Here is a 15,030-nt window from a genome sequence, read left to right as displayed (position 1 = left end):
TGACCAATTTTAATCAAGAAGAAATTCTTTCGTTTGTGACAATACCAACCATTGAAAAATACGGACTATGGGATAATGAATTCTTAAATACCATTTGCATTCTTTCATTACGGATTAAGTAGTCAAATATAATGACATTTTAGTTGCAAGTAGTTAGCCGCAACTAGCCCCCATCTAAAGTGGATACAGGTCTTTTTCCCTCCTTTAGGTGATACTGCCTCCAACTCCTATAACTAACAACCACCCAAAGAGCATATATTATTTTGAAATTCACTAATCCTTAAAAACATGAAAACTAGAAAAATTAATCTTATTAAGATGGACAAGAATTGATCTGACCCCGGCTTCTTGGAATGCACGTATTGCCATAACGAAAAATCGGGTTTCATTGGCCACATGTGACGATCTTGTGCCATCAGCCGGATTAGCAATTTGGTCCAGCTTCATATGCCGTGTCAAGTTTGAGATTAAGTTATTAGGTGATAATTAACAAAGAACTTTATGTAGCAAGCAAGAAAAAGATGGAGTTGGTACGTAGTTTCCATGCATGGTATTCTATGTACAAAAGATTGCATCACAAGAAGTAGCCCACCAAATTAAAACGACCTGGCATCAAGAGATTTACATCTCCTTATAAAGGGTGTTAACATTGTTCTGAATGCATCACAGAGTACAAAACAATTAAACAAGTACCGTAGAGAGAGTTAGATTGAAAGAGAGAGAGATGGAGTCATGGGCTAGAGTCATTGTTCTTATGGTTTGCTTGTTGCCAGTTTTGGTTGAGTGTAGAGTTCGACATTATAAATTTAATGTAAGTATAGCATGTTTGGTTTCTTGTTAATGCACTTTGACTGAATTAAGCATGCCGAAATGTATGTAGGATTCAGTCGTCGTTCCATGCATATTTAGCCACTTCGGTGCATGATATGGCTGCTCCTTTCAGGTTATGACGCTTGCCCAAAGTTATATATACCACAAGGCCTCACCATAAGGCCAACAATTGAAACTAGAGAATCCATGTTTTAGTTGGACACTGGTGGTGGAATTACATGAAAGAGAAAAAAAAATTTGTATACTGATCGATATTCATAATTCCTTAAAACCTACTCTAGTTAATTTTTAGTCGTATCTTAGTTTTCAGTTTTCCATTATATATATTTGCAGTAAATATTCAGGAAACTTGTGATTGAATTTTCATTAAAATGTAGAAATGATCATCGGAAGGTATATATTTGCATGTGTGAAATGAAATAGTAACTGAAAATGAAGCACTTGGTATATATCTGCAAATGTGAAACAAAGGTGTATATCTTGACTGTAGGGTGATGTTTAGGTTGAAGCAATTGGTATGAAAATTCTAGTAACTGAACTAGTTGAAGCTAACTTTATATGAAAGTCGTTCCAACTTTTGTTGAAATTTTACCGATGTCAAATCGTCTCTTCGTTAATCATGCAGGTTGTAATGCATAATTCTACGGGACTATGTGAAACAAAACCCATCGTCACCGTTAATGGAAAATTCCCAGGGCCCACTCTCATTGCTAGGGAGGATGATACAGTGCTAATAAAAGTGGTGAACCATGTCAAGTACAACATGAGCATTCACTGGTAAGATTTAGAAGCAAAAAAGAACATAAGTAATGGTCACCTTATGGACGAAACACACATACAACCGGATTTATATACTCAAGAGAGGCTTTTGTTTTGGTTCTGGTGGCAGGCATGGAATCCGACAGCTACGAACAGGATGGGCTGATGGGCCAGCATACATCACACAGTGCCCAATACAACCAGGGCAAACCTACGTATACAATTTCACACTTACAGGCCAAAGAGGAACACTCTGGTGGCATGCCCACATTCTGTGGCTAAGGGCTACTGTTCATGGTGGCATTGTCATATTGCCCAAGCTAGGTGTTCCGTATCCATTTCCAAAACCCAGCAAAGAAGTGGTTGTAATATTAGGTAATCTCCAAGTCAAGTCTACTAGTCTATTACAATAAATTAGTTATGTGGTTTAGAACTTTAGAAGTTAGAACTATAACATCAAAAACATCATAAGCGGATAACTTTGAGTCTAAGGATTCGATTCAAGTTTGACTGATGGTAACTATTATGCACACATCAGCAATACAACATGCATGAGAAAGATTTGTTTTCCAATGAAAAAATCGAAGAAACAAAGATGGAATAACAATTGGTGGATTGAAATGACTAGTAGAATTAAGGTGTAAGCCTGATTGCTTCACTTTCTTTGTGTTACATCTGATTCGTAGGTGAATGGTGGAAGTCAGATGTCGAAGCTGTAATTAAGGAAGCTCTAAAGTCTGGTTTGGCACCAAACGTCTCTGATGCGCACACGATCAATGGTCATCCAGGACCAATCTCTGCCTGTTCTTCACAGGGTACTAATATAACGTTCCTAAGTTTTGCAAAATCCTATATATGTGACTTAGGTGCCAAATCCTAAGTCTCTTTAAGAATAACAAGGCTTTGATCTCTTTCCATTTAAACAGCTGTTCTTATGATAAAGTTTTCTGAATGCTCTGTTTTGGTTCCGCTTGTTTCATTCAGGTGGCTACAAGTTACAAGTAGATAGTGGCAAGACGTACATGCTACGTATAATCAATGCTGCACTCAATGAAGAATTGTTCTTCAAGATTGCAGGACATGAGCTTACTGTTGTTGAAGTGGATGCAGTGTACACAAAACCATTCAAGACCAACACCATACTAATTGCGCCCGGCCAGACTACAAATGTTCTTCTAAGGGCTGCTCGAACAACTGGAAAATATTTAGTTGCTGCATCCCCTTTCATGGACTCTCCCATTGCAGTTGACAATGTCACAGCAACGGCCACAATTCATTACTCAGGCACTGTTCCAACCTTATCAACAACCCTCGTAAAACTCCCCCTCAGAATGCCACCCCAGTCGCAAACAACTTTGTAGATTCATTGCATAGCTTAAATTCCATAAAATTTCCAGCTAAAGTCCCATTGAAAATTGATCACTCCCTTTTCTTCACTGTCGGTCTTGGCCTCAACCCATGTTCTACCTGCACTAACGGAAGCAGAGTGGTCGCAGGGATCAACAACGTTAGCTTTGTCATGCCGACCACCGCGCTACTTCAAGCTCATTTTTTCAATATAAGTGGAGTGTTCACTGACGACTTCCCCGGAAACCCCCCAACTCCTTTCAACTATACAGGCAAACCACCAACAAACATGGGGACAATGAAGGGCACAAGGCTTTATCGGCTTGCTTACAACTCCACTGTGCAACTTGTGTTGCAGGACACAGGGATTATAACCCCCGAAAACCATCCAGTTCATTTGCATGGTTTCAATTTCTTCGTGGTTGGAAGGGGGGTAGGGAATTTCAATCCAAAGAAGGATCCCAAGAAATTTAATCTTGTTGATCCCGTTGAGAGGAACACAGTTGGAGTACCTTCTGGTGGATGGACAGCTATTAGATTCAGAGCAGATAATCCAGGTAATATTTCATCGGATTTGATAAACCTAGTACACTGTTAGATAGATCAGACTTATACAACTGAATATCATTGCGTTTCATTTTCTTATTTCGCTGTTGTGGGTTTGTAGGTGTTTGGTTCATGCATTGTCATCTAGAAATACACACAACTTGGGGACTTAAGATGGCTTTTGTGGTGGACAATGGTAAAGGACCGAATGAATCAGTTTTACCGCCTCCAAGTGATCTTCCTACTTGTTAAACACCGTTTTAACTGTACACAGTCATATATGTCAAGAGGGTCGTCTCATCAATGAAGAGCTAAAGAAAGACAATGAAGGAAAGTAAATATATAAGAAAGGATCTGAGATTGTTTGCTCTCAGTTCAACAAAGGAGTTGCTGAGACAGAGCTAAATAATGTGCAAGAAAAAAATTCTTCATATTTCGATAAATTCTTTGCCTGTACGTATGCGTGTACTTATTGATCTTTCAAAGAGTTGATTTTTTTAAAGTAACTTTAAGGATCTCTCTAGTAAATAATGGATGTGCTTAGAAAATGACAATGGAGAAAACAAATAGGGTTAACTAGTATTACCCCCAGTAGATAATACACCGTCAACTTTTTTTTTCCGTATATAGGGGGAGGGGGGAGATCTTAATTTCCTATATAGTGGGAGGGGTGGAGTAATACTAGTTAACCCAAAAAAATAATTGGCCATTTACAAATATCAGCAGACATCCTCAATGTTTCTAGTTAACAAAGCTGAATTGAGCTTGAGTTTTGGATGACAGAGTGCTTTATATGCATCTAAGCATCTTGGCAGTGATTGAACATTACCTCCTAGCCGGGAAGTGGGGTCAATGCGTCTAGCACACGATTTTGAGTTTCCTGTATATAATGCAAGCCCCGTAACGCCCATAACGGTGTCTTCGAGGACATGCACTATAATTTTCCTTGTAAGAGAAAAACAGTTACATAGAGTGCTTTATAAGCATCTTGGCAGAGTGCTTTATATGCATCTAAGCATCTTGGCAGTGATTGAACATTACCTCCTAGCCGGGAAGTGGGGTCAATGAGTCTAGCATACGATTTTCAGTTTCCTGTATATAATGCAAGCCCCGTAATGCCCGTAACGGTGTCTTCCAGGACATGCACTATAATTTTCCTTGTAAGAGAAAAACAGTTACATAGAGGTAATCATCATGAGGTTCAAGAATTTCAGGACAAAACTGTCAACAGTTTTAAAAGTAGGTAAAAGCTTGACTGTTGTTAGAGTTCTACATTGTAAACATACAATTTTTCTATATAAGAAAAGTCTTGAGGAATAGTTGAAACCTAACTAAGCCGTATTTTTTTTTTTCTCTCTCAACTTTCTTCTTGGTTAGCTATAATAAAATTTCACTTGGTATCAGAGCGTCAAATTAAAAACCGATCCTTTCCTTTCCTTCTTCTTTTTTTCATCTTTTCTGAATCTACAAATTTGCTGGTTTGATTGGAGTTTAGGGAAACCTTAAATTTTGTTTTTTTTGTAACCTTATTGTAACGCCCGTATTTGTAATTTTTATTTATTTATTTATTTATTAATTTTTTTTTTTATTTTAAAATTTGTTGGATTGGATTTGGGATATGTGAGCCTGATTTCTGGGCCCGAGTCTGTGTTGGGCTTAGGTTTCAAACCTAGGTATATATTCATATTTTTTCAGAGAATAGGGTTTTTAGATAAAAAAAATAAAATAAAATGGAGGCGGAGATAAGAAAACTCGATTGCTAGAGAGTTGGAGCGCAACGATTCGGACTATGATGGATTCGTGGAGCTTTTAATTAATGTGAGTATATTAGTTTTTCTATTTCACAGTCTAACTGTACTGTCCAAGGTTTCCGCTTATGTTTTCTGCTCATTCTTTTGTCATCATTATTATTTGTAATGTCGTTGTTAAAACTTGTTAAATGGTAGTATTATTGGAACTCTGGGGATGGGGCTGTTGAAGCTCGAAGGAAGCGTCAATGGGCGCTGAGCCCCCAAACTAACATTTGTATTGTATATCGTTAAGCGTTGTACTATTGTTGTGTTGGGATTATATTTGTGAACCTGTTAAACCGTGGTTGGATTGGTTGATTGATGATTGGAGGTAGTGGGGGGTTTGAGTGTTGTTGATAGCTTTGAACAGCGTCAATGGAGGTCGAGTTTTTCTGTAAGTGGTGAATGATGTAAGGAATCGAGTTTTTTAGTATAGTATAGTTTTGGATTTTGGTGGGGATCAAAACCCAACTGTTTCGATGGGTGGTAAGGTGTTGTTGAAGCTTGAATGTCCATTAATGGCGTAAAAACGCAATTTTGGAAGAGTAATGGAATTTCAATTGGGTGGTATCGACATGTGGGGTTTTTCAGGGGGTGCAAAACCAAACTGGTTCGGGTTGTTTTGGAGTGCTGGTGGGTGGTTGATGGTGGCTGGAACGTGGTGGAAGGAGCTGCTGGTGAGGGAGGAGACGACCTGTTGGTTGGTTGGGCTTGGGCCTAAACCTTTGTTAGTTGTTCGGCCGAAATTAATCTTTTATTTGGGCCAAAAACTAATTAGTTTTCTTGGGCTGGTTTCTAAGTTTTGTTGTGGGCTTAAGTAATTTTTGTGGACCTGTGGGCCGGAACTAAGTTTTGTTTCTTTGGGCTAGTTTCATTAGTTGTTTGGGCCAGTTCTATTATTATTTTGGGCCGATCCATATAAATTAGAATGGGTCAAGGTGAGCTTTTAAGTGTTTAAACTTTTGGGTTTTGGTTTTGGGCTTTGATTGGGGACTTTTGACTGTTTAATTGTGTTATGTTTTATGTTGTAAATTGTATGGACAAATCAAATGCTAAAATGCTATGGAAGCTTGTATAAATTTGTTTGTCATTATCTAATTAAGATTGACGTGAGTAGTGTGTAAATCATATAAATATTGGCACGTAACAAGAGGGGAATTCTTATAAGACTTAGTTATATATACGTTTTTATGAGAATTAAACTATATATGGACTTAGATTCATGGACTTTAGTTTTGGGCTTTTGACGGTTGATCAGTTTGATTTGACTTGTGATTTGGACTCGAATAATTATGCATGATATTTGGACTTGAGTTGTTCTTTCTTTTTAAAGTCGTTTCATTTTGACATTGGTAAAATGGACATATAATTTGATTATTTATTTACTATTTATATTGTGCACAAATGGAAATAATGCGTGCCTTTGATGGGGAATTGAGTTAATATAAATATATTGAATGAATACGTTACATGATTGATTACTATTATGAGTTGCTGCTTAAATAAATTATAGTATTTATGAAGGCTTGAGATATTCCATATAGTGTAGTGCAATATATGATTGACACGTGAAATAATAAGTTTTGAGATTTGATATAGAGATGCTTGGATATCGTGCAATTAATAGTATCGGCACGTAATAATGTGGATTTTTATTATAACGAGAAACGTTGAGCTTCAGTACAATTAAGTATACTGACATGAGATAGAACAAGAATTATTATTGAGATTTTCCAAATATGGTGGCTTAGTGCAATAATTTATTTGGCACGTGATAGAGTGAAATGGTTATGAGATACTATGGTATGACACCTGAATAAATTACGTAACAAAAATCCTAGAACCTAGCTACCACAACTCATATGATTTGGCCCTAGTGATGGGTGTATGTGATATGATTGGCCCCTTCCGGGCGTTTATAAATGAATCTGAATGGCCCTTCCGGGCGTAAGTAATTTGATTGGCCTTTCCGGCGTTTGGTGAATATGAATGGCCCTTTCCGGCGAATAATAGTGGTTTTGATTATTCCGTTCGCAAAATTAGAACGAGGCGTCGCGATATTTTTATGCCGAATAGTGGCAGTACTCACATAATGGCTTTCGTGTGAAGGTTACCTGGTATGCGATATCTCGCTTAGGGTAGCTACGCACGGAGTGGTTCATTATATGAGGGGAGACATGTGGATGTACATGTTCGGCGTTGGGTAGCGATTGTGGTAGCCAGGGAAACTAGATAAGACATAGATACGATGTGATTTTAGGGACACGCAAAGAAAGCCTTAAATAATATAATTATGGTAATATGTTGGTTAATGATATATCTTTAAATATATGATTGTATATAGTTTTGCAGAAGGGTGGGTCAAACTAATTACTTGTACAGAGACGACCCACTCTGTAATTGAGCATGAAATGCGGTAAGTATAGAATATGTTTGGCTAGTTTTTAGTTTAGTTAGAACCTAAGGCGCCTCGGTGAAGGAACTAAATGCCTTTGTATTATGGTTGGGAAGCTAAAGGCTCAATGGAGGAACCGCATGCCTTATTTATTATCATGGTTTGTTTGTGGTGGTTAGTGGGAAGTTAAGCAGGTGCATCAGTGAGGAACTACCTGCCTAAATTTTTGTAATTAAGAATATTGTATTAGTCGTTGGAAGTTAAGGCGTCTCGGTGGAGGAACTAAATGCATTATGGATTGTGTATATATATGTATAAGTATAATTTGTATTTTAGGGTTACTCACACCAGCATTGTTTATAACGTTGACCCGATTTGCATGTTTGCTTATCGGGTGTGTTCATTAAATGAACATAGTTGATAAGTCTTGGCAGGATTAATGTTGAAGAAAGTTGGTTGCTGCTTGTGGTTTGCATTAGCGTCGCATTCAGGATATGTTTTGTTTTCCCTTAAAGTATAATAGATTTTAATTGAGACAAATGTTGTTTTGTATTTTCAGTTGTAATTATAATTAAAAAGTTGTTGAAATGAGATTTGTAATTTAATCATATTTGTGAGTTCTTGGGAAATGAAGAGGACTTTTTGTTTGTCTTAAATTTTTATTGGTTTTTAATTATCTGCGTATTTAAACTAATTATGGTTTTTTGGGAGTTGAGAGTGCATCACACCTCGAAAATCGAAGAGTCGGGAACAAATATTGTTTTTTCCGAATTCTGTCGAAATTCGGGGTGTGACACCTATTCTAGGGTTTCAGTGATCGATCAGTCTTTGTGTGAAGGTTTGGCTCGAGTATTAGAGTTATTTTGTTTTATTATTGCTGGGAGTCAATTTCGTCTTCTCATATTTGTGGTGGATTGTGATTTTTCTTGGCTAAATCTCAATTTATTCGGTAATTCTTGTTTGTTACACTGATTGATCTCTCTTTATTGGATATTTTTGTTGATTGTTATTGGTTTATCTCGGTAATGTTGAATTATGGATGATATGTCTGATACTGGTAAAAATTCATCTATTATTATTGGTGGTCAGAGTTCCAACTCTAACCAGCCTCCTTGATATTTAATTTCATGATGATATTGGCAAACAAATTACGACTATTAAGTTGGACGGTAAAAATTATTTAGTGTGGTCACAAGCTGTTAGGGTTTTTCTTCGTGCTAAGATGAAACAGAAGTATTTGACTGATGATCCACCTGATGAAAATTCTTTAGTGCTAAAACTTAGTGGTGTGAGATGTCTATGGTAATGACCTGGTTATAGCATAGTATGGACCCTTCTGTTGCTTCCACTATTCAGTTTCTTGATACTGCAAAGAAGATATGGAACGCCATTGAGGAGATGTATTCTCAGTCTTCTAATGTTTCTCAGATTTATCAGATTTTTGAAACGATGTTTTCTACTAAGCAGGGTGACAAACCATTGAATGAGCAGTATGCTCTTCTTGGCATCCTTTGGGAAGAGTTATTAATTTATCAACCTATAACTCCCCGATGTTGAGGCTCAACACAAACAAAGGGAGGATTTTTTTAGGTGTGCATTATTTCTATTTAGCTTAAATCCAGTTATGCTATGTTTAAAGATCAGATTTTTAGCTAATGAGTCTTTCCTAGTGCCGCTAATGCTTATTCTCACCTCCAATGAGCGTATTGCTTATACACCTTCTATTTCCAAAGATGCATCGGTTGCTTTTTGTTACTAATGGTCGTGGTGGCTCTGTTAGAGGTGGTCGAGGTAGGTGGTGGTCATAGTAGTGCTCCTCGTGGTGCTTTCGTGGTGGTACACATGGTGGGCCGAGAGGTCGTGAACCTCGTCCGGTTGGCTTTGTGATTATTGTGGAAATATTGGTCATCTTGAGGCGTTTTGTTACAAGAAGAATGGTTATCCTCCTTCGTTCATCACGCTCAATAGCCGAGATCTAATAATCCTCGGCTCAATCTGCTTGACTTCGGGATGATCGATGTGATCGGTTTGATTTTGCACAAGCTCAATCCACTTCCTCACAGTAGTTCTTCTATGGCAACTTTGGGTTTAACCGAGGTAATTTGCTTGGGTTATTGATTACGTTGCTAGTACACATATGTCCGGGTAGACCATCTATCTTCTCTAATTTTGTCGCTTTTAAAGTATGTTGTTCATTTTGGTGATGGTTCTACTCGCGACCGTTTATGGTTCTCGCACTATTCATCCCTATCATTCTCTTTCTTTGTCTAATGGTTTGCTTGTTCTTGATTTTCCCTCTGAATTTACTATCTATTAGTCAACCGGACTAAATCCCTCTAGTGTTTAGTAACCTACCTCTTACCGGGCTGTGTTTTCGGGATCTCAAGACGATGAGGGTGATTGGTTTTGGGGCATGAAAGAGATGGTTTATATTTTCTTGATGGTGATCCACCCCTTCTCGTCCTTAGTGCTTCCGTCTCTCCTTTCTTTGTGGCATTCTCACTTAGGTCATCCTTCATTAGCAAAGCTTCATCAAGTTATGCCTCGGTTGAGTCCCGGTAATTCGTTTTAGAATGTGAGGCTTGTCAACTTCGGCAAGCATCATCATGTAGTTCTTTCCTAGTCGAGTGGAGCGTAAGAGTCTAAGTCTGTTTGATTTGGTTCATCTTGATATTTGGGGACCAAGGAGAGTCAAAAGTGTCCGGGTTTTCTTTATTTTGTCATTTTTGTGGATGATTGTACTCGGATGACATGGTTATTTTTAATGAAAGATTGTTACGGTTTGCCCAATATTTTTTTACTACTTTTTTTATAATTAGATTTCTACTTTCGGTTTGGTAAGCCTTATTAAAGTTTTGCATTGGACAATGTATTGGAATATGTCCCATCCTTTACGGGAAAAATTTTGTGTCAACCATGGCATTATTCATCAAACTACATCTCCTCATACCTCCATGACAAAATGGTGTTCTTTGAACGCAAACCACAGACATTTATTAGATGTCGTTCGCACTCTCATGTTGCATATGGTATGGTACCTAAAATCTATTGGGCTAATCTTTTGCTTACATTTACGACTTATCTTATTAATCGTATGCCATCATCACATTCGTCACAAATCAAACCACTTTTTCACTTTTACATCCTGAATTGTCTTCTTCTAATCTTCCACCTCGTGTTTTGGTTGTATTGCGTTTGTTCATAATTTGAGTCCCGGGTCGTGATAAGTTGTCCCTTCAATCTTTTAAATGTATTTTTCTTGGTTATGGACGCATTACACGAAAGAATTATCGATGTTATAGTCCCGCTCTTACCGCTATTTAAAGTAAGTCTGAGATGTCACATTTTTCAAGTCCACTTCCTTTTTCTCTCCGGTCGTGATTAGACCGCTTTGATTTCTCTTGGACAGGATACATTGGTTTTACCACCAGTTCCAATACTTCCTAATATTGATGATTCTTCCACCCTTGCTTCGATTCGTCTCCCACTGGTAGTCCTCCTTCCACTTCTTTGCCTTTATCTGATCTTATGTCTCTATCAGTCCCTATGTCCTTACCTGATCCTTTACCACCACCTGATATTGTATCCCCATCTGATTCTTGTATCTCCATTAGACCATGTGTCCTTACCCGATCCTTGACCACCATCGATATTTTGTCATCATCTAAGTTCGTTTCCATACCACCACTAGTTCTAGTCCCATCGGCTCTAAGCCACCACACTTTCTAAGCCAAAACGTTCTAAGCCCCTAGCCCTACGCACCTAAGTCAAAACGTGCTCTTAAGCCCCACATGCACCTCAGTCCACACATGTTTCTAAGCCACCACCGCATCTCCATCACATGTTCCTCGCCATCCGCGCCCTAGCACCATCTCATGCCAACTGCTAGCTTACCACTTGATTCGTCCGAGGTTCTTTTCGTTTCTACGGCGATGATGATCAACATGTACCCATTGCCCAATGTAAAGGTTCACGATGGTTGTGCTAAATATCCTATTGCCAATTATGTTTCCTATCATCGCATGTCTCCTACTTTTCACTGTTTTGCATCCTCTTTGTCCTCGTTTTGTTCCTACTACCTATGCACGGGCCTTGGCCTTCCTACTGGGAAGTTAGCTATAGATGAGGAAATCGCGCCCCTTAGTCCATAATGGCGCTTGGGAGCTTGCTTCTTTACCTTCCTCGGAAAACATATTGTTGGTTGTAGATGGGTTTTCACATTTAAGTATCGGCATGATGGTTACATTGGCGTTTGAAAACGCGGTTGGTTGCTAAAGGTTATACTCGGACTTCGGACATATGGTGTGGATTATATGGAGACTTTTTCCTCCTTGCTTTCGTTTAAATTCTTTAGAGTTCTTTTATCCTGTAGGCTGTGACTCGTGATTGGCATTTATATCGGTTAGATGTGAAGAATGCTTTCTTACATGGAGACTTATAGGAGGAAGTGTATATGGATCACCCACGGATATGTTTTCGCGAGTAAGTCGGTATGGTGTGTCAATTGAGGAAAGCAATTTATGGCTTGAAACAGTCACCGGGCATGGTTTGATAAGTTCAACTCTGTTGTGATTGGTTATGGTTTTCAGCGTTCTTCTTCGATCACTTTCGGTGTTTATTAAATTCCAATCTTCTCTTGGTACTATTGTTCTTGTTGTTTATGTTGATGATATTATTATTACCGTGATGATTCTAGTGGCATTACGATTTGAAGTTTTATTTAGCTCAACATTTTCATACAAAAGATTTAGGACTTCTTCGATATTTTCTTGAGATTGAAGTTGCTTTATCCAAGGATGATATTTATTTGTCACAACGGAAATATGTGACAGATTTGCTTTCAGAGATTGGCATGCTTGCTTCAATTCCTGACTAGTTGATACTCCTATGGATTCCACTATGAAACTTGATAATGTACAGGGGGAGATTTTTTATGATGTTGGTCAATATAGGAGAATGGTTGGAAAGTTGATTTATCTTATTGTTGTTAGGAATATACAACTTAATTGTACTTACTCTTTACCAATTACCAAACTATACAAACCTTTTATCTTGTACGTGTCTTTTACTTCTTAGTTAAATCCGAGCCTAGTGTAGATACACTATGTCCTTAAGACAGATTTTCCCCTCACGATTAGCGAAGGTCGATGGGAAACTGTCTCCCAAGATAGAACGAATTTCCTTCTATAGAAAGCTAGCACTTCAATTTTATATAATCAGTGAACACAACATAGTATTTGACTAAGAACAGGGGGAGAAGAGAAAGATTAGAACTCTGTGTGATCTGGTGTGTCTTTCTCTCCAAATTCATCCACTATTTATAGGTGAGTAGTGCCTCTTCGAAACAACACAGTGACTCTTGGAAAAAGTAAGCAACTTTTTGAAAAGTCACATGTTCCAAAAAGACACACCATTTCGGCATGATGCACTGTTACGAACCAGTGCACATTTCGAAAGGTCGCACCTTTTCGACATTATGCACTGTTTCGAACTAGTGCATCCTTTTGAAAAAGTTTTTCTCACTTTACGTACTGTTTCAAGAGAAACCCATTTCATCTCAAGTGGGGTAACTTGGGAGGCAAATTACTCATTCATATCTCAATGCATTTGTGTAAAGCAAATCCATTTTTCTAACAATCCCCCACATGAATGAAAATTTGGCTTCTTCTATCATAAAAATCGGATTTCTGTTCTTTTACAAATTAAAAGATACTGCATCAGGTCAAGTAGCATGGGAGGCCTTGAACTTGCCATATATAGTGAAAGACGATCGGATTTAATTGGACGATCAGTAGACTTCAATTAATGTCCTTGAAATGTCACCGCTTGTTTGTAAACCTAGACAATCATCTTCACGCAAATACCTTCTCGAATACTGTTGGTTCTCACGTTTGTGTTCATTTTGGCCTTGAACACTTCTTGGTTTCAGATAGTGCTTTTAAGATGTACGCCTTTAAAATTCTCATAGAAGTGGCCCCACTTCGCACTAACATAGGTGATTTCTATAAAAAGTATCCTGCAATACTCCACTTGGATAACATAACTTTCCAAGATATAGTAAATTATTAAAAGCTTGACTTATCCTAGGTCTCGCGGCAGATATACACTATCTTATTTAGGAATGGGTTAGAGTATAATATTACTCTCCAGTGCTAACTGAGTCACAAACATAATTCAGTTGGTCCATTGAACCTAGATCTTGGGATCTCCAGTCAACTAGGTTGGTTTTTCCATTATGGTGACTCTTGGTTAATTATCTCAAAGGCTTTAAGCCCATTCCCCATGATAATCTTTCCACTTGCTCTCTTGTTGAACATTTTGTAAGCGGATCCGCAATGTTATCTTTTGACCTTACATAGTCGATTGAGATAACTCCATTTGAGAGCAATTGTCTAACGGTGTTATGTCTACGACGTATGTGTCGAGACTTCCCATTATACATGCTACTCTGTGCTCTACTAATAGTAGATTGGCTGTCACAGTGTATACACACTGCTAGCACAGGTTAAACCCAGTTTGGAATATCCTCTAAGAAATTTCGAAGCCACTCTGCTTCTGGAATGGCTGGATATCTTGTATAGTGCAAACCAAAATTCTGAGTGTACTTTAAGTATCCCAAAACTTTCAGTATGGCAGTCCAATGATCTCTGCCAGGATTACTCATATATCGACTTAGCTTGCTCACAGAGTATGCTATGTCAGGCCTTGTAAAATTCACGGCATACATTAAACTACCAAGTATACAAGAGTATTCTAGTTGAGATATGCTATCTCCAGTATTTTTGGCTAAATGAAGATGTACGTCAACTGGTGACCTTTTTGGTGTGTTGTTATATTTTTTGAACTTTTCAAGAATCGTCTCAATGTAATGAGATTGTGATAGAACAAGTCCATCCTCCGTCCTAGAGATCTTAATTCCTAGGATAACATCAGCGACACCTAAATCTTTCATGTCAAACTTACTAGACAACATTTGTTTGGTAGATTTTGTGACATTCATATTAGTACCCAAAATTAGCATATCGTCTACATAGAGACAAACAATGACACATCCCTTTTGAGTGCTTTTGACATAGACACACTTGTCACACTCGTTTATTTTGAAACCGTTTGACAATATTGCATTGTCAAATTTCTCATGTCATTGCTTAGGTGCTTGCTTTAATCCATATAAGGATTTAACAAGCTTGCAAACTTTCCTTTCTTGTCCAAGAGCAATAAACCCTTCGAGTTGTTCCATGTATATTTCTTCATCTAACTCACCATTCAAAAATGCCATCTTTACATCCATTGGATGTATCTCAAATCCATGTATTGATGTTATTGCTATTAGCATTCTTGAGGAAGTTATTCTTGTAACTG

The 15,030-nt window shown here is 37.9% G+C and overlaps 1 protein-coding gene across 1 annotated transcript; it reads left to right on the top strand.

Moving 5' to 3' along the window:
* Positions 1 to 654: 654 nt before the first annotated feature.
* Positions 655 to 3,989, top strand: LOC147483112 (laccase-4-like). Its single transcript, XM_086578185.1, is given in 7 exon segments — positions 655 to 811; positions 1,457 to 1,608; positions 1,721 to 1,965; positions 2,277 to 2,405; positions 2,575 to 2,900; positions 2,903 to 3,494; positions 3,605 to 3,989. Coding segments are annotated over 7 exon segments (1,662 nt in total). The 5' UTR covers positions 655 to 724; the 3' UTR covers positions 3,736 to 3,989.
* The last annotated feature ends 11,041 nt before the right edge of the window (positions 3,990 to 15,030 follow it).

Source organism: Coptis chinensis, chromosome 8, assembly GCF_015680905.1.
Source record: "Coptis chinensis isolate HL-2020 chromosome 8, ASM1568090v1, whole genome shotgun sequence".
Classification (NCBI taxonomy): Eukaryota; Viridiplantae; Streptophyta; class Magnoliopsida; order Ranunculales; family Ranunculaceae; genus Coptis; species Coptis chinensis.
This window is presented reverse-complemented; position numbering and strand designations above follow the sequence as displayed.